Here is a 24,283-nt window from a genome sequence, read left to right as displayed (position 1 = left end):
GGTCTAAGTTCAAAGCTACTTTCCTTATGTTGGATCCAGCATCTTCTTGCTCTTTGTAATTTTTCTACAATTGTCCAATTTTAAAACTTTCAATACCACATTTAAATTTTTAGCCAGGACTATGGTTCCTTTGGAACTCTCAAGTGTCCTGTTTCTGTGTTGATAGACGGACTGGAACACTAAACAGTGTTTATACACCTGAATGGGTCAAAATCCACGGAGAGGGTTGGTGTGGTAGATGGATGCTCATCGGTCATGAACTGTCAGATTCATTGATGCGATCGTGGTTGCTCATTCCACAGTGGTGTGTGTTGAGTAACTTGTCTGTTTAGGGGTAAAAACCTACCAAAACCATGAAGCAATAATGTGGTTTATTGTGTTATAATGGTAAAGTGGTATGACTGGTGGGGTAATTGGGAGAATGTTGGTTTATAAGGAATAAACTTCGCTTTGTGTCATGCCACATAATTATAGAACTTGGTTGGGGGAAGGGGTGGATGGTACAATGGTGATTTAGAGGGTGGATGGTACGATGGTGATGTTAAAAAAATAAGAAAATCAAAGATTACAAGATTAAAGTCATTGCAATACAAGTCAAAATATTTTGTGGAAAAAAGTAAAAATGACAATAAGAATTAAGAAAAGTTCCATAAGAAGTATACAGAGTTAAAATATAGTGTTGTCACAGGGGTACTGCCCCTTTGGGAAGCACTCCTCTTTTCAAACAGCCACTTCACTGCATCATGAATTTCAGGCAAAAAGAATATAAGAACTGGGTGAACTCCACGAATGCCACTTTATGTGAAGCCTCCACATCCATTTTTATGCAAAACAGCAAAAAGGTTTCTGGCAATTCTTTTATTTTATTCTCAAAATATTTAGACTTTTTTTTAGTATTGCTACAACTTTATTCTTGTAATTTTTATATTATTTGTCAAATATTTCGACTTTATTGTCATACTACTACGACTTTATTGTCGTGATTTTGACTTTCAAAATATTTAGACTTTATTACAAGACTTTATTCTCGTAGTCTTAAATCTGTATATTTTTTAACGTGGCACTAAAGTCTGCCATAGGTTGGGGCCAAATCAAAATATTTTGCTATCATGTTGATGCCAAAATCTGGCACCAAATTTTACGACATATTTGTTGACACTCTCACTAAAAGTTGTGCTCCTTTACCTTCTAAATTCCAATTAAACCTATAGTCCCTGACCAGGACAAAAAATGGCTACTAAAATAAAAAAAATTTAAATAAATGAAATAAACGATTTATGCCAAGTTATGACGGCTACTTCAATAATGTTTTGACTCATATTTAGCACACACATGTACGTGCGAGTCTCTACCGGGTCAGTAAAAGCTTGTAGCCTGTGAGTATGTGAGCCATAAAGGTAATGATGATATAGATTTCTCCATTCTGTGGTGAAAGTATTTATTGCCAAGCAACTCCTGTGCTCAACACTGCCCTCTACAGTAATGAACCCTGCACATGACCTGCAAAACAGTTCCCTACACTGGGGCATTTATCTCTGCCAAAGAGTGGCTCTGTGAGCAGTTCATTACTCAGCATGAGTCTTAGCCTTGGCTTAGTCCTCTAGATGCTATTGATGGGTCCAGCGCAGGCTGACCTTTTGAACAAATGGCCCCATAGCGAGGACCTTTTATGCTGTGTGAATTTCAGAGAAGGTTACAGTTTCATCTTTGCAGTGCCTAAGAGGTCGCTTTTGTTGGGAATGTTTGTCATAGAAGGAAAGTGCCAATACACAGCTTAATACGGAGCGCAATAACAGGGTAGGTGTGAAAGAGGAGACAACTTCCATTTTACTGCTTCATCACAATAGCATGGTTTCGCCAAAAAACTGCTATTTTTGGTTAAGGCTTTTAGGTGTGGAGAACAGAGTGTACATGCTTAAACACATGCTTTCAATCTGAGAACATAGTAGTTTCAAGTTTAATTTCTTCTGACACAGTGATATATACTTGTGCTCCATTAGCATGATCTTACAGTTAACATAAACTGCATTCAACATAAGACAACATACAATATCGCAATGTAGAAAGATATCAGGATGCCATTAATTATAAAATAGCTTGATTTGTGTTATTTTGTGTACTTTTTCTCTATGAAAATACTAATTCCATGGTGTACGATCATTAAAGTATTAAAAGGAAAAATAACACACTAGGTATCTTCCATCTGACTCATCCTCGAAACCCTTCCTTATAATGTAGACACAACAAACCACGCCCCCACATGCTACACAAAGCATGTTCTTAGTCATATTTTTCCCGGAGAGATTATATTTGTGTGAATGTGTCCACCATGTTGTGCAACAGATTAGTTTATCTACTGTAACAAGTTACATACGTTTTATATACTGTAAATTATACTCATTTTTGTCTGTCCTCTCAGCAGCCATCTCGGCAACATTTCAGGGCAATTTTTTCAGACGACTCACAATCATAAGCCTGAAATGTCACAGTTCATCTTACAAAAGAAAAAAAAAAAATCGCACCTTTACTGCACCCACATGCTCCATCATCTCATACAAGGAAGTGGGATTATCTTTATTTACAGCTCTTTCTATGATTTATTACACAACCTTATTTACTTTTGTTTCCATGGTAACGGTGATCGCCAGCTTAGACACCATATCGTATCCAAAAAAAGCTTCCTGTTCATTACATAGACGCTCCACACAGTATAGTTCAAAAAAACATACTCAACATAGTGCAGATATCTTTTGTAAATGTTTTAAAGTAACATTTACATTGGGAAAATCTGCAATGCAAAGCGAATTTTCCACATAGGAAATAATGTAAACTCAGATAATCGGTTACACACACCCAAAAATATTCATATAAAAATCATTTTTAATGGTATTTTATGTACAAATTATTGACCCTGATGTATCTGAAACAAATAACAATTATTAGTACACAATATAAAGTTAAAATAAAACAAATTACCCTGCACTTTACCTTGGAAAAGTGCCGTCGCTGGCGTGAGAAAGATGAGAGGGAGGAGGAGGAGGAGGAGAAGGAGGGCTATTGCTGGAAGGAGAATCTCCTTCCATGAGAACACACATGGTCACAAATCTATAGTAAACAGTATGTTTGCGCGAATGCTGCCTGTACGAGGGATTACGCCGAATGAGGACGAATATCTGGAAAACTGACCTGAGCTTGCTTGTTTTACACGATAAAGAAGAACCATTGTCTCAGTTGAGTGCGAACCATTTGCATGTTAACACGCGTGTTCGCATGTAAATGCAGGTTTGATTTTAATAAAACATTTTCTCATCCTGCAGAACATTCGTGAAGGACGTTACTCGCAATCCAAGGTTCCACTGTGAGTAAATCATCAGGACACCGAACAGAACTTTTGCTGTTTCCACACGGACGGTTTTAATTGCCGGATGTGTTTATCATGGCGGGTTTTGGTGCTTGATTTGAGACTTGGAGCATCAATAAAACAAATGTTTAGTGATTAAAAATGATCTGAGCCAATTCTGTTGTCCAGACATACACGACATTGCAATTTCTGACCTTATGTTTTCAGCCACATTTCCTCAGGACTGCATCCTAAAAATGACATAGTTGTGGTTTTATTTCTTCTTTACTGCCCCTCGTTGCTTTTCACCTGCACATCCTTTGCCTTTATCTGACTGTCAGAGAGGGGTGCCAGTCCTCAAAGGAGAGCCGGTGCAGCCGAGAGAGACCTCCTGCTGTCAGAAAGTCAGAAAGAGAGGAAAAGAAGGAGATATCTGAAGAAGAGAATGACTGACAAAGCGCTTCATAGGCAGTCAGGGGTAACCGTTTGAATGACAGTGAATAGACCTTCTGCTTCATTTTTATACCGGTGTGCTTATGTGTGTTTGGGTTATATAAACCTGCAAGCAAAGACCATCCATCAGCATTGAGAAGACCATACAGGCTTTATTTCAGTCCATTTCTACAGGAACAGCGAGAAAGAAGGAGACAGAGACAGAAACTCGGCTCTGATCATAATAGTCTATCAGGTCCTCATTGGTGCACCTGTGTCCCATAGCAGCAACTCGGGTTCACAGGTGGGAACCACAATAGGATCATTGTCAGGCCACAAATCCATCATAGCTCGAGATACAGCTCTAATAATATACATCTGGCCCGGAGAACGCAGCCAAACGCTGGGTGAACGCGGTTTCCATGTCATGGATTTTAAAAATGATTTGTGTTCGCGGTGTCATCGTCGAAGGGGAAACAAACACCTGCTGGCAAATATGTCACCAACATATTTGGCAACAAAAAGGGGAAAAAACATGCAACAGAATACTGAAGATGGTGTGTGAGTGAATACCGAATACTGCCTGCTTGTTTATACAGTAATTCTGTAACTGCATACATAACTGTTTCCTCTCTCTCAGGTCTTTGTAGAACAGGGGTCTTCAACCTTTTGTATACCAGTTTCATTTTAAAAATATTTTCACGAGTGGTGTGTGTGTATTTACATTTTAGATACACATTAGATGTGTGTATTTTAGAGTCATATTTGTTTACTTTATCTCATCAATAGCTGTCTCAGTTGTCACTATTCTTTGGATTTTTCTTCCCTCCTCCACTGAAGAAATGTTTGAGTGATGTTTGTGAGGAAATGATGTTTTCGAAAATGCCGTATGAAATTTTGATTGAGGTTCTTGAAGGACAAAATGCACCATAAATAATTGAATGAATGTTCTTATGGCCTGGAAGCAATTCTTTCACAAGCTGGTACTGGGTTGTGACCTGGTGGATGGGGATCTCTACTGTAGTACCTTGTAGGGTTTTGTTTTTCGGTTGTTTTGCAATTTAGTATGAATTTGATATACAAACTAGAGACACTAGAGGAGGTTGAAATTTTCTTTGTTACACTGCAAAAAAAGGCTTAGAAATCTAGAGAAAAAAACATCTTTAATTTAGACAAGAGTGAAAATATTCTGAATATAGACAATTTTAGTTTTTTTGTTTTTTTCCAGAAGACTGCAGTTTTTATTTTATTGGCCACTTTCTAAAAATCAATGCTTAAAATTAGAATTTCAAGACAATTCCAAGTTTGAAAACAGTAAAAATGTCTAAAAATATTAGCTAGCATGTTTAGTGCAGACCAAGAGTTGTAGATTTATTTGAGCACAAAACAAACTAACTATATTTAGAACCCTTTTGGGGTCTGAGATTATTTTGGCTATTTTGCTTTATATATTGTCTGTATTTGTATAAAACACTTGGATTTGATGTTTTCTTTAGTTTTTTAACCTAGTATATATATATATATATATATATATATATATATATATATATATATATATATATATATATATATATACACAACTAATAACATACGTGAATTCTTCTTTAAATTTTGGGTGGGGGAGGGGGGGGGATTGAATTTACATATATTAAACCATTTAGAATTTCTAGAATAAAAATAGGAATGATATTCCAATAAATGCGACAACTGTCGTTTGCCAATTTAGACACCTTCAACTTAACTACATCTCCATTTCTGCATGGTATATCCACACCAAATACAAACCCTACTGATGATTCAAGCTGAACCATACTACTGATCCAAACCAGCACCTTTAAAAGACGTTGGCCAAACTGGTTTTAATGCTCTGATTTTTTTACTAAAACTGTCATCACTGAAACTTTTAGAGCAAATTAACTGAAAATGTAATCGGCATCAGTTAAGGTTCTAGGTAAGGGTTTGAGGGGTTCCAGGTAGAAAGCATGAATAAGTAATGATCCACAGTTCCTAAAGAGGTTCTTTACATAGCCAAATCTCCTTGTTTGTGTTTGGCTTCTTTATGGATTTAACTTAAAACCGTTTCAAAACTGTGGGTCACATTGATTGTTTTTTTGTTTTTTGGTGTTTAATATTCTCATGCTGTGGCCAAACAAGCACGTTATTTGTCCTTGTTTTCCATTTCTTGCAGAAGAATACATCATGTCCTCATAAACTCCCACAATGCATTGCTGTATTCTAGGTATATATACATAAGATCTATAAATATACAGAAAACTCATAATTTTATTTTCGTAAGTAATAAACAACAGGCGCAATATAAGACTGTCACAGATTCATGTACATGATCATGGTGCATACTGCGTCAATGTATGTGTAGGCAAAATGATGGCGAGCTTTCCCATCGAGGATTTTGATTAGATTAGATTAGATTAGATTCAACTTTAATGTCATTTTGCAAAGTAGATGTACAGAGCCAATGAAATGCAGTTAGCATCTAACCAGAAGTGCATTAGTGACTGATTTTCAATAAATAGCAATATGTTAAATGAGGGTATGGGTTTATATGTACAGGGGTGAAACTGATTTTTGGACACTGTACAATGTAATGCCATGTACAATTTATTCTCTCAGTTCTTAAAGGAAACATTTCACTTCCACAGTGACCATGGACCACTATAAATGCAATTAGTAATAATGCAACAGTATGAATATTGATGGTGATGTATAAAGAGTCAATTCATGTGTATAGCTTTTATATACAGTACATTTTCTTGTTGCAGGCAACACCCCCATTACTATGCCAGCTGTGTATCGTATATGATATTTACTAAGTTCACTGATGCGACAGAATCAATAAATCCCATCAGCACACTGCTTGGGATAAGAATGCGTGTGGGAAATGAAATTTATATGTTGACGCTCAAACCCCCCCCCAGCATGGCTAACGGGCAGCGACGTAAAATGTATACAAACAGGAGTGCGGCTTTTTCGGCACTCGCCACTTATCCTGCTAATCAGCTTTACTCTGCTAACGGCCATAAACACACTCAGCTTTTCTGTTCAGAGAGAGCGAGGGAGAGGGAGAGAAGACATAAATAGGACATAAATATTTGATTTTGAGATCAAAATTCCTTACCTCCCACACTCACCTAATCCATATTGCCACCTAAGACAATAATTTTCCAGTGTTGTTATGTGAATGTCCAGAACATCACCCCAAAACTACATAAAACCCAAAGTCTATAATCCATTTGCGATTTTATAGTGTAAAGGTTTTACAGGAACAAATTGAATTTGTCTGAGAACACAAGATGTCAGGGTCCTTGGAAACTTTTATATATTGCAGAACATATTTTTCCCTGTGTTCCAGCATCTACTAGACGTCAGAGAGGACATCAGAATTCTGCAGCATTAGCAAGCTTTGTCCATCTGCAGCTGAAACATGGTGGCTGTCAAACAGGACAAGAGCTCCCTGAGGACCCTGAGAATCCTGACCAATAAAAATCATTTACATTTTAATTATATAGATCAACACACTATAATATCAATCCAAAATAAGCTGAAACAGCTGAGGACCATTATTCCTATACAACACATTGTTAGAGCAGGAGTCTCAAAACACAGTGCTTGGAAAAATCATGCCTTCTGAAGACCAGCAAAAATGGTTATTTCTGATCACTGGGATTAGACAGAATGTCCTTGGGCTTGAAAAATAATTGAGTTTGAGATATAATTTATTTACAGTTTAGGGCTGTTTATAGCAAATTGGATTTAAACTAATGATTGGACTAGAAGACGGCCAATTAGATTTGACATCTGTGGTCATGCCGATCCAGAGTTTAAATGTACAACAGGTACAAACTGGAAAGCGTACGAGGTGGTATCATAAAAGTTTCGAGACTAATGGTCCACGTCTGTTTCCACATCTGCGATGTCATTATAGACAGCAAGTTAGAACTAAGAGCGAACGTGAAATTCTATGTGCAACTGGACAAATCTACCACAGAGATGTGTGACATGACGTACGTTTGACATACAGAGATGCTGCAATGAGACGCTCGATGTGTTTTGAGTGGCACACAAACAGAAGAACATCACTTGAAAACAACGAGAGATCAGGAACACCTTCAACAAACTCTAACGCTGAAAATGTCGAAACCATTCATTAACTTGTGGTTGATGATCGTCTAAAAACCATCCACGTGATCTCACTTCCGCACCCACTCTCCTCGCCAGTTTTTCCTGCGGACTTCGTTTCCTTCCAGAACATGAAGATTCGACTCAAAAGGCGCCGTTTTGACACGCAGAAGGTGCTTGACACGCTTTGAAAAGAAGAATTCAGGACACTGGGGGCGCTGTATTGCTGTGCAAGGGGACTATTTTGAAGCTGATAGTGTGTAAACACTAAATAAAGTACTTTCTTGTAAACAGAGACAGTTTTGATACCACCTCGTATGAAGTCAACCACATCACAGGGCAATATAACACACTTTCTGTCCACCTCATTTCTCAAAATGTATATGAGCCCTAAGATGCCAATGATTGTCCAGTGTCTCTGTGATTGACAAGGGAAAATAATATGTCTTCCCTCTCATCAGAGTGCAATTTTGCTTTATTGAGTCCACGCCATAGACAATCTGGAATCTTCAGGAGATTAAAGTCCTGAAAACTACTGTATGCTGGCTATTATAGTGAGCTTAGCATACATGTTGGTCTCAAGAGGTTAAAAGTGTGGGCCATTAATTAGAAATCCAAATTAGATATTGAGATTATGGTCCAAAATGAGGAGGTAACAAACATGAAGGTAGTAATGCAATGCAGGGGAGGAACAAAAGCTTCAGGAAAGTAAAACATGCGTAACAGCAAACAAGTAACTTCCGAACCCACCAAGTTGCCACTGGTGGGTCCTTGAGCAAGACCTCTAACCCTTATATCACCAGTTGGAAGTCAGTTGAGAAATGCATGAGTCAAATGTTAAAATACGTATTTAGAAGGATTCATCGGCACGTGATTCATGTCTGAACTTGATTCTATTATGGATTTGTGGTCACTTCTGGATTGGAATTGGATTCAGATGTTCCAATAACATCTAGATTACACTAACTATATCTTCTGGTGTCTAAATATGCACACATATTTACATATATCAATGTATTTGGTATAAGGTCCTTATGGTCTCCAGATTTACACAGATTTAGAATTTGATCCTGGGATCCTTTCGTCTGCATGTTCTCCTTGTGTCCAACAGGTTCTCCTAAATTCCAACAGGTCCTCAGGTTTACCGCAGTTACACAAATTGATGTATGTGTAAAGATAGTCAGATCTATTTATGATCCCAGACCCCGAGAACTGCCATGCAACAAAACAATAAACCTTCTAAACTGAGGAGGGGATCTCTTTGATCTGAGGAGAGAAAGTCACCTGTTCAGCTGCCCAGTCACCCATCCTGGAGCCCCCTCTTTCCCTTCTGGGGAGATGTAAGTGGACTGCTGACTTGTTTGTGATCATGTCTTTATGAGTACAGCAGCAGTGTTTGGGTGCAAATCTGCTTTGTCTTCAGTATCAGCTGCATTTTCTTGACATGATCAAGTGTTTGTTTATTTTTTAGGGGGGAAAAGCAAATCTTTTGGGTATAATTATGGGACCAATCAGGGCAGTACCAGTATAGCGTAGAACCATCATGTAGAACAATTCTGGACCACTGAGATGAAGGTTTGATGCAAAATATATTTTTTGTGAAAAAAAAGGGAATGTCAGAAGAATGAGAGGTTTGGAACAGCATGCATCCAGTGGCTCTTAAGAGGTAATACTGTATGTTAAAGAAGGACCGCCTTCACGCGTCGCCTTGGCAACGGGTGAGAAAAAAAAAACGTATTGCACAGGAATCATCGGGGCGCAGTTCAGTCACCTTGAGCAGGTAACTATGCATTCACGAGAATATAGTGTGTAGATCCGACATAGCGATGCACGGCATGAGCAGAGCTCGGTAGACGATGCAGGATAGTCGCGCGCGCCTGAGGACCGCGGACAGCTCGGCGCGCGCCTCGCAGGAGAGGAATATGCGCCGTGGTTTCTGCTTTCCTGCTCTCGGATGAGAGATCTTTGCGCCTTTTTTTTCGCCCCCCCAGGAGGAGCTCGACTCGTCGTGTTCTCTCGCCCGAGGAGCGTTGAGGTTGGAAGTGGAGGAAAAGTTGATTTTGATGGTCATATATGAAGATCTGGACTCCGGCGCGCAGACATGCCCATGCACCCCGTCACCTCCACGTTGATGTACCGAGGGATCTGCACCATCCCAGACATCCTCTCGTACGGGACACCGGTCAACCTACCTGAAGATGAGGTTGAGGGTGAGTCCGAGCGCCTCGCGCACTGGATGAGCTTTAATCCGATCATCATTACGCACCAATCCATGAAGCCTTTCCGTCATTCATTCTCAGTCATATTCGGTTCTTTTGTGGGCTCCTCACCTCTAGCATATTAGGAACTTAAATCTTTGTTAATCTCCAACACGAGCGAGGTCTTTCCTCCCTGAAAGGCAGCATGATCATGGATAAGAAGCGCATCCATTGTCACTTCCAGTCTCAGAGCACCTGTTAATCTACTCTCATGGGTTTCTGGGGGTTCTTCCATTGAAGGAATGCTGTGTAGAAATGCATTTTCATTAGGAAAAAATAATGTTTCATGTTCTTCTGGCTAAGTGTTTGGAAAAATTGTTGCATATTGTACAGGCTTGAAACTTTCCACTGGTTTATTTCTAATTATTACTGCTGCTGAGAAGAATATTGAGTGTAACCGAGTTACTAAATTATGAATAAACCAACAATTCTTTGTTGCAACAGATTTATTGGCAGTTGTATTCAATTAAGAAATAAATAAACAGAATAATATTAATACAAGAATCAGAATCTACATGTTTATATGATCATATTAATGGAATATTTAGAGATTTTTAGCACTCACTTTCTTTAATGTTTAATTTGATATCTTATAATTATTAATATTAATATTATTATTATTATTATTATTATTATTATTATTATTATTATTTTATACGGTCCCATATTTATATATCTTGCATAAAGCATGCCAGACACACACACACATACCTACACACACACACACACACACACACACACATTATATATATATATATATATATATATATATATATATATATATATATATATATATATATATATATATATATATATATATATTTTTTTTTTTTTTTTTTATTGTTATTATCTTTCAACACTCTTCTGGTAGCTGCTGACTTTTTTTTTTTTAGTGCAATTGTTTTATTTTCTTAGTTTTTTGTTTTCTTTTTTAACAATTTCAAGCCTAATTTGTTGAAAAATCAACCATGATCAAGTGTTCCAGTTCTCCAAAACTTAGTTTTTTCAATCTAAATCAAAAAGCAAACTCAGAGGTTCTGAAGTCATTTTTTTTCTTCCCTCTTGACAAAAATGCGTTTTAATTTTTATTTATTTATTTGTTTTTTTTGCAATTGCAAGTCAAATGATCAGCGAGCGTAATGTTGATTAGAATTTTAAAAAGTGAATAGAAAAAAAAGTATTTTAAAGGAGAACCCGTCCACGTGTGCGAGACAGAACTGAAATCAATTTCAATTCCAGTTTTCAGCTGTAGTCTATTGACTTCCTTCAAGGTTAAAGCAATAATTCAAATTATTGTTGAGTCTCTATGAGCGTTTCTGAATCTCCTTATCCTTTTGGGAAGTACTTGGCCACAGACGGGAACAAGTTATGTTTACGAATTTCATTACTCAGTTCTAAACTCAGCTCTGTGACTCATGGCTTTAATACATCGAAGACACCTTGACCAAAAACTGATTGGAGGGTCTATGCTAAAGAAGAGATGCGTCAGTGTGGAAACATATCTTTCCAAAATGCAAAAAAAAGGCATAAAAAATTGTATTGTGACATACGGCTTTCATATGGAGAGGAAACGGTGTCAGCTGTGGCTCATTCCAATATAAACCATAAGCAGGGGAGGGGTGAGTGCTTGGCGATTCGCTGAGGTGACAGGCTATTACAACGGGCAGCATGATGAACAAAACCATCTTGTCAGACTACCACACACACACACACACACACACACACACACACACACACGTCTCTAACACCTGCATCAGGATGCAGATCCACAAGACTGCAGCGCATCCTCCGATATGCAAGGCAAATTGTAAACACTGTCAAGAAGAGGCACACTAACACACAAACAAAGGCAGGCACATTCCCACACACACTTCAAGAGCGGATTAGTGTTGTCTGATATGAAAGCGAGAAAGACAGTGGAGCTAAAACACAGACGTGAGTCAAAAATAAACAAGTTATATTATTTTTGCTTGTAGGATCTCGTTAACATTTGATATTTGTGTCTAATGCTTTAAGAAAGAATATTCTATGTATGACACCTCAGTAAATCACTTTATATAATGAAAAGATGCACACAAGAGCCACTCTGTGGATTAGAGTAGCTAACACTGACGCAATACTGATGACGTCACGCTACCAGAGTGACGGTCAACTTATGTAAAACACTAACAGCATTGTGCGACGAGACGATTCACCTGCGATGTGCGACTTAGCATACTGTCAATAGGTCAAGTATGCTCAGTTAATCAATGATAATAAATTCTAATGAAGGGTTTTTATTATGGATGCTTGAAAATCGAGATCGAGATCTGTCGGTTTACGAGATCACATGATGCCATGTGAAGCAAAACGTAGTGTAGTGAAAAACTAGTGTACGTTGCTGAGATAACAAACAGACGACATGCAATGAAAGAAATCCTCTGTAGATAAGACATTGAACTTCCCATTGGAAGCTCAGGACCCTTGAGAGTTGAGGCTTTTAATCCCCAACTGCCAAGTGGTATAACTAAGATAAATGGAAGTCACTATGGATTAGCGCATCTGTTAATTTAAATGTAAATGTAAATAAGACTGATCTTGATGTCTAAATAACCCAAACCCTCTGCTGTGAAAATATCATGAGGAATTATGAAAAGTAGCTTGTTTCAACATTTTGTACATAAAAGTCAACATTAGGAGTGCACCACTATTAACCAAAACAGTAAAGACAATGCACAGAGGGCAAAATAACTAACGAACTAACTAACTGTATGAATAAATAAATAAATAAAAATAATTAAAAAGTCAGGATGTTACAGTATTTATGTCAATATGTCAGTATTATGACAATTCCAGACAATAAAACATACTTTTTCTTTAGAGATGTAGTAAATGGCATTTAAGGTATCTAATATCGCTAAAAGGGTACAAAGAACGAGCCTGAGAGCCTAGTAGTCCAAATACATAAACAGCAGTGATGAACACTACAGAAGTATTTTTACTTCATTACAACACTTTAATACATTTCTTCAAGTATCTGCAGTTTATCAGAGGACAATTAATTAAAAAAAATAGATTTTCCTACTTTTCACTCAATTACATTAAAAAAACATCTTGTTCCTTCCAACTTTGAAGATAGACTGTGGCGAGAGTGTGTTGGGTTCTCTCACAGTGGGTCTGTAACTATAGTAAATCTCAAAATGTCTGATGTGCAGAAGAATAGAGCACTGAACTGCATCTCATATCTGATATTATTCACATATACACAATACAGACAATAGTTTGTGGGCACATGACCATTCGATTTGTTCGTTTGAGTTTTCTCGCAATCGATTCCATATTCAGTCCTGGGAAGTGTGTAGATTTTAGAGTGTGTTTGTGGAGATTTGTGCAGATCCATTCAGGCACCTGGGTGTTAGTAAAGAGGGGTTGATCAATGGGGTTGAGCTCAGAGGTCTAAAGCAGGAGATCTAGCTCTCTAATCTATGCTTTGTCATTGTCATGCTGGAACAGGTTTGGGTCTCTAAGTTCAAGTGAAGGCAAACTTTTATGTTATTGCATCCAAAGGCATCCTTTTCAACTGTGTGCATCCAAATGTGTCCTAAAAGTTTTGGGGGAAAGTAATGTAATTATAGATAGTTAATAAAAACAGTGGTCTCAAGACTAAAACATTGATGTATTGCTACCGATTGGGAAAGTGCTGTATTTTAGTTAAAAAAAAAAAAAACATATTGGCAAAGAATTTAGCAAAAACGTGACTCCTACATCAGATTCTTACACCAGTGTATACACAGAAACACTTGTACATTAGCTTGTTCTTTTTAAACGATAGATCCAAACTTTTTTTGCATTTATTTGATCATATTTTATAATACTTGGCATTATTGTGCCTTTTAAATGTCATCCTGTTGACCTTTTTCACGTACACGTGTCTCTTACGTTTAAAAATGAGTCTTGGTTGATTGAAAATGACTCAGCTCATGTCTCTTGTGAAAACAAGATGGCCACCAATTGGGAATACTTCACTCGGAAGACTTTGGGTAGGAATTTATTTCCAAACATCCAAGCACAGATATCCAGTAAATTTAATGACCTGCCACTGGAGAAGAATGCAGGCATCCAAAATCAGCAACCAGAGCAGGCGAATGGTCACAGAGGCTTTTTATTATCTATTTCACAGTAGCCATTTTTCCCTCTTCAACCAGCAGCACATGTTTTACATGTAATCCTGCATGATGTGACCTCAAAGCAGGCAGAAATGTTGCTTCAGAAACCATTTTTTTAATTTTCCACAGCTGTATACATTTTCATATTTGTGTAAAGAGCTACCAAGCACTTATTTAATTAATTTTACATTTTTTTTTATCAGCTAACGAATCAAGGTAGCAGCTTGGTGTCCAAAAGAGAGGAAAAATAACATTAGGGACGGAGTATGGAGGAATTATAAGAAAATTAAAGAAATTCAAGTCAGAGAACGTATACTCACCATTGCCAGTAAGAATATGATTATGATTATGAAATGATAGGATGCCACATTGGATGCCAGCATTTATTTATTATCCGTGATCCAATAATAATTGTCAAGATTCAGAGAACAAGGTGACTTCATTCTCTGTTTTTAAGTCCATGTTAGATTTTAATTTTATAATAATTTAAATTTTAATACATTTTTGTATTTACATCATTTATTATTAGAAACATTCAAAATATATGTTTGTATAACAAATTTAAATAAAATGCCTGCTAAAAAAAAAAGGTTTTCTCTCTTTATATATATATATATATATATATATATATATATATATATATATATATATATATATATATATATGTACACACAGGTTTATTGGCCAAGTGTGTTGACACACACAAGGAATTTGGTTCCAGCTGTTTGTTACTCTCAAAAGTACAGACATAAATAAAAAACCTATACATGAAAAAAACAGACTATACAAGACAATATAGACAATACAAACAATGTTAGACAATATAGACAGTGTGGGTAATAAATAGGGATACAGACCAGTAATGTACATAAAGTGTGGGAGTGCATGGTGGTGCAAATGACAGTATTGTGTGTCAGGTATGATAAAGAGTTTACTATAAAACTTTGTACAGTAAATAGCAGCAATAGTGTGTGTAACATATACAGATAATGTGATGACTGACAGTTCTGTGCAGTACTCATAGATGTGAAGCAGGGAATATAATTATGGTCAGTTGTTAGTGAGGGTGATTGCTTGGGGAAAGAAACTGTTTCTGTGTCTGGCAGTTTTTGTGGACAAAGTTCTGTAGCGCCTGCCAGAAGGAAGGAGCTGAAAGATGTTGTGTCCAGGGTGTGAAGGGTTGTTAATGATTAATGATTTATTACTTAATTTAATAAATATAATAAATATAATAAAAGCATGTATTGCATTAAACTAAATGATATATATAGAATAGAAACATTTAGTTTAATGCAAATTCACGTTTTTATTATTTAAATTAATGTGTCTCACCCGTTTAGCATCTGATCCTATCTCATGCGTGTCGAACGATGATCGGATTTTAACTGATTTGTTATCTACAATGAAAGTTTGCTTTCTTTAAGCTTCTAAAAAAAAAAATGAGAACATGCTCTCAGCGTTCTGGAAAGATATCCCATCTGATCTCGATTTTCAGGTCCGGATTAAAAATCTGGAGAAATTCTTTCCATGCTAAATGGTTTTTATTCAGCAGCCCTGACACCGCAGATAAAGAAAAAAACCTTCACAAGTGTATTAAGGAAAGTGAAAGGCCAGTCGTACTGCAGCTGCTTTATTTCAGAGACACGTTCCGGATATAGAGTTGCCTCATGCTATGCCAGGAACACTCTGATTGACAGTGTTTGCTGTTCTGAGGAAATTCCCAGATGTTTCCTGCACCTGGCCACGTGCTCCACATGGCATTCCGCTGCACCATGACGATCGGCCGCTGAGCTTGTTTCGAGCTTGATTAAAGCGCTTGGCAGACATGGCAGAGGTGGAACTGCATCCGTGATTCAATCTGCGTTTGGATGCTGGATGAAAGGGTAGGGATTAGGGGGTGTCTGTGCGGCACACGAGCTAGCGTGGAGAATGGTGTTTTCCCGTGTGAGAGAGAACGATCTCTACCTGCCATCAAACACTTGCTGAAAAGTCATGGATCACAGCATAATTTCACATACTCCTGTAGGACATGAAGACGCAGGATCAGTCATGGGTAACCATGACGAAGGTGGCGTGAGAGAACGCGTGTAAATAATGATTTATGTTTCAGTATGTTTCACATCGAGTGTGAACAGTTTTATTCTTTTTGGAAAGTAACAATAACTAGACAGACAGACAGACAGACAGACAGACAGTCAGACAGACAGACAGAGAGTTAAACAACAGACAGATTGATAAATAGACAGATTAAAAAAAATGTTGATAAACAGACAGACAGACAGACGACAAACAAACAGATCTGCAAACAGACAAGCAGACAGACAGACAGACAGACAGACAGACAGATAGATAGCAGACAAACAGACCGGCAAACAGACAAGCAGACAGATAGAAAGACAGATTTATTGATAGATAGATCACACAGACAAACAGACAAATATATAAATAGGTAGACTGATAGAAATACTGATAGATAGATAGATAGATAGATAGATAGATAGATAGATAGATAGATAGATAGATAGATAGATAGATAGATAGATAGATAGATAGATAGATAGATAGATAGATAGATAGATAGATAGCTTTAAATTCCATTCAGAAGAAGACATTTTCCACCATCCAGTTGGCAGGAAAGTGCACACGGTGCCTGCAGTGAAGGCGAGCATGCTGGGTAATAAATGACTGTCGGTGAAAAGAAGACACATAATTAGGGTAAAGGTTTCCGGAAATTTCAGCATAGTCCAGGGATGTATCTATGCGCCTGAGCTCTTTGCATGTACTTGCTGATGAAACTCATCCCTCATGAAAAAAGTTCACACCGAATCAACAACTGAAGTGCGGTAACATCTACATTCCCACCCCCCCAGAGGTTATCATTTGTTTTCTTTCTTTTAGGTAATGAAGCAATTTTTTATTCGCTACTATGTAAGGATTTAGTCAGTGCCAGGAGAAACACTAAATGGGAGCTTGTGTTCAATAAAAACGTCAATACTTAAATGTACTGAAAAATCATTGCAGTACAAACAGCGCAGTAAAAATCAGCAGTGACGGATGAAGTCCTCTGAGATGCAACCTAGAGCAGATTCAATACTGTGACAGCGGCCTCGAATGGGACGCCATGCAGGATTTACTCAGTACTGCCCTCGGGGTGGGGGTGGAGGGTGGCAGTAGCATACAGTGCTTATATTGTTATATGACATCTCTATCTGGTGTTTATAGTCATGCATTCTCACTGCTGTAAGAATTATTATTATTATAATTTTTATTATTATTATTATTATTATTATTATTATTATTATTAAAAGCATGGGAGGGCAATGGAATTATGAGGAGTAGAGGTGGTGAAGGTGGATGAGGTGAAATGGTTGAAAAAGGTAAGAGACGGCTGAGATGGTTTGGACATGTGCAGAGGAGGGACATGGGGTATATCAACAGGAGAATGCTGAGGATGGAGACACCAGGAAGGAGGAAAAAGCTAAGACCAAGAAGGAGGTTTATGGATGTGGTGAGGAAAGACATGCAGGTAGTTGGGTTAAAAGAGGCAGATGTAGAGGACAGGGTACAGACAGAGTAGTATGGAGACGCAAAATCTGTGGCAACCCATAATGAAAGCAGCCGAAAGAAGAAAAACTAATGAATTCATTCTAGTTTTTGTTATTATTATTAATATTATAATAATAATAACAATTATACAAATAAAAAAAAAAAAATTTTTTTTTTCTTTTTTGCTTTACTTTTTGTTTTTATTTATTGTATGGCTTTTTTGCTTCTCTCTCTCTCTCTCTCTCTCTCTCTCTCTCTCTCTCTCTCTCTCTCTCTCTCTCTCTCTTTTATCTTACCAAGAACCTGCTTTTTATATACACATGTTAATAGTGTTTAATCTTTACACTCTAAACATTATAAATTTGACCTTTCCCAAACTGTCTATTGTGCAAAAACTATTTCATGTTTCACTCAATTACACCATTTCCGGAGACACAAATGAGAGAGAAAATGTCACCAATTCTAGGAAAAATAATTAGCTAAAGAATAGACAGCAATGACAAACACTGATGTGGCCCACATTTAATATGATTTTTTTTCCTTAATCTTTATCTTATATTTTTTTTATCTTGCTTTACTGATGCGGAAAGTCTCAAATCAAGCATTAAAATCAAAATTATGCAGACATCCGGCGAATAAAACCGTCCGTGTGGAAACATGAAAAAAGTTCCGTTCGGTGTCCTGATGATTTACGCCATTTAAAGCACCGTAATTCAAACATTTACAAGAATATTTTGTCTTCATGCTCTATGTTGAGTTTGGTTTCACTAATAATAAACATACATTTGCATAAAGCATCAATATTTGTCCATGCGCATGTTGATTATAGTGTTAAAAAAGGGAAAATTCTTAAATTAAATTAAGGTACATTTAAAACAGTGAAAGTTTTTGATTAAATTGCAATCAATCACTTTATTTTCACTTCATTATTTATATGATTTATAACCTTCACACCATCAGGCTTTTTTGTGCTTCTGGCTTATGTTTAGAATAAATCTTTCCCGCTATTCAATTATATACTTCCTGTTTATCTATCGCTGACATTTTATTAGGAAAAACTTCATATCATTAGCCCGTAATCAGTTTGTAATAAGACGCAGAGAGTTGTGGCTTTACAGTGCTCATATCAGTGTCATTTAAATGGACAGAAGAATCCTAAATGATGTTTATGATACATTTGTTTATACCAGTATGCCAGTAAAGAGCGAAAGCACGATCTAGATGGAAGACAAGAAGTAGACTCAACATCTAGAAAGCTATGCATAAATAACTGACAGAGAAGCTGCGGCATTAAGGAAACGATCTGCCTCCTGACAGCCGCGGTGCTCCATAAGCCACGGGTCTTCTGCGTTTCTCAGATCCGACGCTTCACCCCCTGGCGTGTTCCTCATAAGACTGAGAAATAAAAAATGGAGCAGGAAAATAGTTATCTCCTATTTGCATCGTACATTTTTTATTATTTTTTTTACTAGGAAAACTCTGAATCCCTGAACAAACTCTGATTTGTATGCGCCGACAATCAGAGGCATTTCAAATCATTTGTTTCACTTGCATGACTTATAATAGCCAGAGGAAACAAAAACTATTTCGGGGAGTTAATTTACAACTGTTTAAACATTTCCAGAAAGCCGCATCAGCTTGTTGAAATGGATATGAAATTATTCCTACTTAATCTAACAAATCGTCTACCCCAGGTTTTTCCCAGAGATTCAATTCAATATAATACTAAAATAACGTTCCGTCCAATACTACAGGTATGACACACTTTACCAGACTGTTGATTTTGGTTATAAACGAGCAGGCAAAAATTTGTCATATAAAGATTCCCCTCTTTTGCATCACATCATTGTGTAGCACATTCCAGTTAGCATCTTTAGCACTCTTCTGCAATTTTTTTTGTTTGTATAGCCATGTTTGGATTCATGCTATATCTCAACCCCTGTCATTTGTCATTTCCTTATCAACACTGTTTACAGCTGTTGATGAAATACCACTTCTTCAGCATTTTGGTGCCACGTAATGCACGTTTTGCTGCCCTACATCGAGTCATTTTGTTTGAAGTTCTAAGTTTGTCTGCTTTTGATCTGCATTTACATTTATGGCAGATGCCCTTCTTCAGAGTGGCTTTTCTCTCTTTTATACAGCTGAACAGTGGAGTGGTTATGGGCCATGCTCGGGGTCCAATAAGTTGGAGCTTAAACTCATGACCTTATGATCCAAAAACCTACTGTTTTATTATTTACGTTCTTGTCTTGCACTAATTCACATTGTTTGCCCATCCCTGCTTTCGTTTACACTTCTGGATTAGGTTCTGGTTTGGTCTGCTTTAAATATATGTATTATATATATATATATATATATATATATATATATATATATATATATATATACAGTACAGACCAAAAGTTTGGACACACCTTCTCATTCAAAGAGTTTTCTTTATTTTCATGACTATGAAAATTGTAGATTCACACTGAAGGCATCAAAACTATGAATTAACACATGTGGAATTATATATGGAATTATATACATAACAAAAAAGTGTGAAACAACTGAAAAATGTCATATTCTAGGTTCTTCAAAGTAGCCACTTTTGCTTTGATTACTGCTTTGCACACTCTTGGCATTCTCTTGATGAGCTTCAAGAGGTAGTCACTTGAAATGATCTTCCAACAGTCTTGAAGGAGTTCCCCGAGAGATGCTTGGCACTTGTTGGGCCTTTTGCCTTCACTCTGCGGTCCAGCTCACCCCTAAACCATCTCGACTGGGTTCAGGTCCGGTGACTGTGAAGGCCAGGTCATCTGGCGCAGCACCCCATCACTCTCCTTCTTGGTCAAATAGCCCTTGATGCCTTCAGTGTGACTCTACAATTTTCATAGTCATGAAAATAAAGAAAACTCTTTGAATGAGAAGGTGTGTCCAAACTTTTGGTCTGTAAATATATATATATATATATATATATATATATATATATATATATATATATATATATATATATATATATATATATATAATTAAGATCATTGTATTAGTCCACTTTTATAAACTAAGGGGTATTTAATCTACCTATTATTGGGCTGATACCTGTGGCTTAGTAAGTAAACCTAATTCCAAGCGACGGTAGCCAACTACACGATGAGAAAACTATTATGCTTGTGTGGGTATTTTTGTTATGATAGACCTGGTTAAGCCCTTTAATAAACACTCATTTCTAATCTGAGCAACAGGTCATAATTTTCTTTTTATTGCTTGTCAGGTGTGTATTTGGAAAGTCTTCCTTGCTTATGATTAGCCAGCACTTAACTCAGCATGAGATTATTGCTAAATATGGAGACGTTCATGTCATTCCCCGCATACTTCGATGGATGATTAGAAGCCAATTAAACCCAGTTTAGCAGCCTTCATTGTGTGGCAAGGTGCCTTTTAGAGAGCAAGCTGATATTTCCATCATTCTTCGTAGCTTGGCTTGTAGTAATACAGCTTAGATGGTTATTCTGCAAAATATTGAAAAAAATGCTATTTTTACTTTTAATACCGTTATCGTTTTTATAGAAATGGCTCAATCGCTTTCAATCTCACTCAGAAATTTAATGTTGAATGTGTTCCATAATCCAGTGGCAAGAATCAAAATCACTGACTAAAGTTTTAAAATATTTTTGTCTATAAATATGTATTAAATTATCCGCAATCCATGTTGCTTGAAGCTGTTGCTTTAACGATCAGACTAAGATTTGGTCGTCTAGCAGGCTGAATACGTTGACATTTTCATGTCTTTTGATTCCGCACTAGACCAGAGATGGGACGTAATGTATAAATACTGTAATTACTGTACTTAAATAGATTTTTCTAGTATCAGTACTTTATATTCCTGACAACATTTTACTTTGTTATTGAATTTTTACACAAATATCTGTACTTCCTACTTACATTTTCAAACCAGGCTCGTTATTTTTTTTCTTCTCATTGCACTCATTTTCAGCCCATCAACCTATTTTCTGTAATTGGTCGCCTTTTTCAACCCGCCACTGGTGTGTCATTTCCTGGCTCTCACACACCACAGATGTACAGTAGGTTAGCCTACAAAGCGAACAATGAGCAGGGCAGAAGGCAACAGGAAGTCTGGGGTTAACGTACATGGATGAGACAGAGTGAGTCAGCGATATATACATGAATGAGAACAGAGACATTCCTGATCACTTGATCATCATCATCTTTTCTCTGCTTGTGTTCTATATGGTGGATGTTCAGCCTGGATATATTCATTAGGTAACAAAATGTTGTTACCAAATTACCCAAACTCAAATATATTTGTGTGGATTATATAGCTGTTTTTGTTTCCCACGCTGTCTGACAGAGAAGAAGAACTTGATTTGAATGAGTTAAACTTACAAGGATATTTCCAAGATGAACTTTTCCAGAAAAGCTGGACATGGTGAGGGAAGGTTGGCCAAAACAGTCCTCAAGTGTTTTGAGTGAACCATTTATACTTTTGCATTTTCCTTCCTGTATACAATGCAAAACCAGGGTCATTTTATAAGGAAAATATCAATGCTTCTGCCAGAGATGATGTATGTGGGCGATGCAGCTGTGGCTCCAGTGAAAGGAGACTTGTTACATTGTGTTCATTGGGTTTCTTGCTTAAGTCATGGCATTCATTCTCACTGTATGAGATTCCTGTTTGTGATGCAAAGCTCTGTTCTATTGCACTTCTCCATAATATTGATGGTTTCTATAGCTGAGGCATCATAATGATGGTATTAAGAGGTGGATCAATTCAGGTAGAACACCACTGAAGGCCTGGGTGTGAAATGCAAAGCCCACCACTGATATAATCTAATAATTAATGAAAGACTAATAAGTATTGGAAGACTAGAAACAAAACAAAAAGTAATTTTTTTTTTAATAGTATTTTTTGCAGCTTTTATGGAAGGAGTCTCCAGTGTTAGTGCTTTGTACTGTACCAGTGAAAGTTAAAGCTTGTGGTTTCTTAGTAACACAATCAAAGGAGAAATAATGTATATAATGTCTGTGTTTTTTTTCTTTTACAGCTATATAACTATAAAACACAATGACTGACTCCATACAAATAAATTAGAATGATTTTTATTGTAAATGATCTATGAGTCAGTGATCTTTGAGACAATTTTCCACTTACTTCTCAATGTCAGTGCATCTTCCCGACATGACAAGGTTATTGGCAAGTAGTGACAGAATGCAAATAAAACAGAATGAAAACAATAAAAGAGACAAAGCTGAGATATCATTATGCAAAAACCATGCTGGGACTGTATAGTCAGTGCCGCAGGCTAAACGAATTCTCCCCCTTGGTGGGTGCGGAAATATTTGAATAAAAATGATAAGACGTTGCTTGCCGAAGTTTCTATTTCTGTACTGGGTGTAATGTATAAAATGAGTAAACACACAGGTTGGATTGTACTTTGCATGGGGTGTGCTATAGGCTAAGTGCAAATGTAAGCACTTTGAATCTTGAGCTCAGCTTGACACTTTAACATGCACACCCAATGGCAGGAGCTAAAAATGCATCTAGTTTAACTGACAATTACATTTTATTTGTTGACCATTTTAACAATGCATATTGTCCAAAAGCAGCTTTAAAGTGAAAAATAATTTTTTAAGTCATAAATTAGATGTTGAGATTTTCGTTTGGAGTGACGAGGATGGACAGGATTAGAAATGAGTTTATTAGACTCATGTAGGACGTTTTGGAGACAAGGTGAAGGAGGCGAGATTAAATCCAACAATTACCTTAACAATTGAGCTACCATAGACCCAATCTAGTGCAGCAAATTGTATATATTCCTAACATTCCAAAACCATCTTCATGATTCTTCAGCTTAACCCTTTCACAGTAATCTTATGGATCTTAAAGCTGTTGATGAGAAGCCATCCTCAGCAGCAGTGAGTGGTTCCCAAGTGAAGAGAAAGACAAATTCCTTGACATGTCTCTGTGTAGTGGCTCTTGATGCCTTGACCCCAGCCTCATTCCATTCCTTGTGAAGTGCACACAAATTCTTGAATGGATTTTGCTTTGACAAGCAAGGCTCAAGGCTGTGGTTTTCTCGGTTGGTTGTGCATCTTTTCCTTTCACACTTTTCCCTCCACTCAACTTTCTGTTAACATGCTTGTATACAGCAATCTGTGAATAGCAGCTTCTTTAGCAATGAAGGTTTGTGGCTTCCCCTCTTTGTGAATGGTGTTAATGATTGTCTTCTAGACAACTGTCAGCTCAGCAGTCTTTCCCATGATTGTGTAGCCCATTGAACCAAACTGAGAGACCATTTTGAAGCCTCAGGAAACCTTTGCAGGTGTTTTGAGTTGATTAGCTGATTGGCATGGCACCATATTCTAATTTGTTGAGATTGAAGGGTTTTTGTTAAATGTGAGCTAAAATCATCACAATTAAA

At 37.0% G+C, this 24,283-nt stretch overlaps 1 protein-coding gene across 4 annotated transcripts in view; it reads left to right on the top strand.

The window, feature by feature from the left end:
* Positions 1-8,977: 8,977 nt before the first annotated feature.
* LOC124380328 (calcium-binding protein 7) overlaps positions 8,978-24,283 on the top strand; it is a 38,579-nt gene continuing 23,273 nt past the window's right edge. For 2 of the 4 annotated variants that reach the window (XM_046841188.1, XM_046841192.1), the window contains exon 1: positions 8,978-10,119. In XM_046841188.1, the coding sequence (XP_046697144.1) occupies positions 10,011-10,119 (109 nt within the window). In that variant the 5' untranslated portion in view covers positions 8,978-10,010. Of the gene's footprint in view, positions 10,120-12,056; positions 12,103-24,283 lie in introns of those variants that run through there. The other 2 variants (XM_046841189.1, XM_046841191.1) reach the window with 2 other exon arrangements.

This window comes from Silurus meridionalis, chromosome 27 (genome assembly GCF_014805685.1).
Source record: "Silurus meridionalis isolate SWU-2019-XX chromosome 27, ASM1480568v1, whole genome shotgun sequence".
Taxonomy (NCBI): domain Eukaryota; kingdom Metazoa; phylum Chordata; class Actinopteri; order Siluriformes; family Siluridae; genus Silurus; species Silurus meridionalis.
The sequence above is the reverse complement of the archived record's forward strand: the minus strand, read 5'-3'. Positions and strand labels throughout refer to the sequence as shown.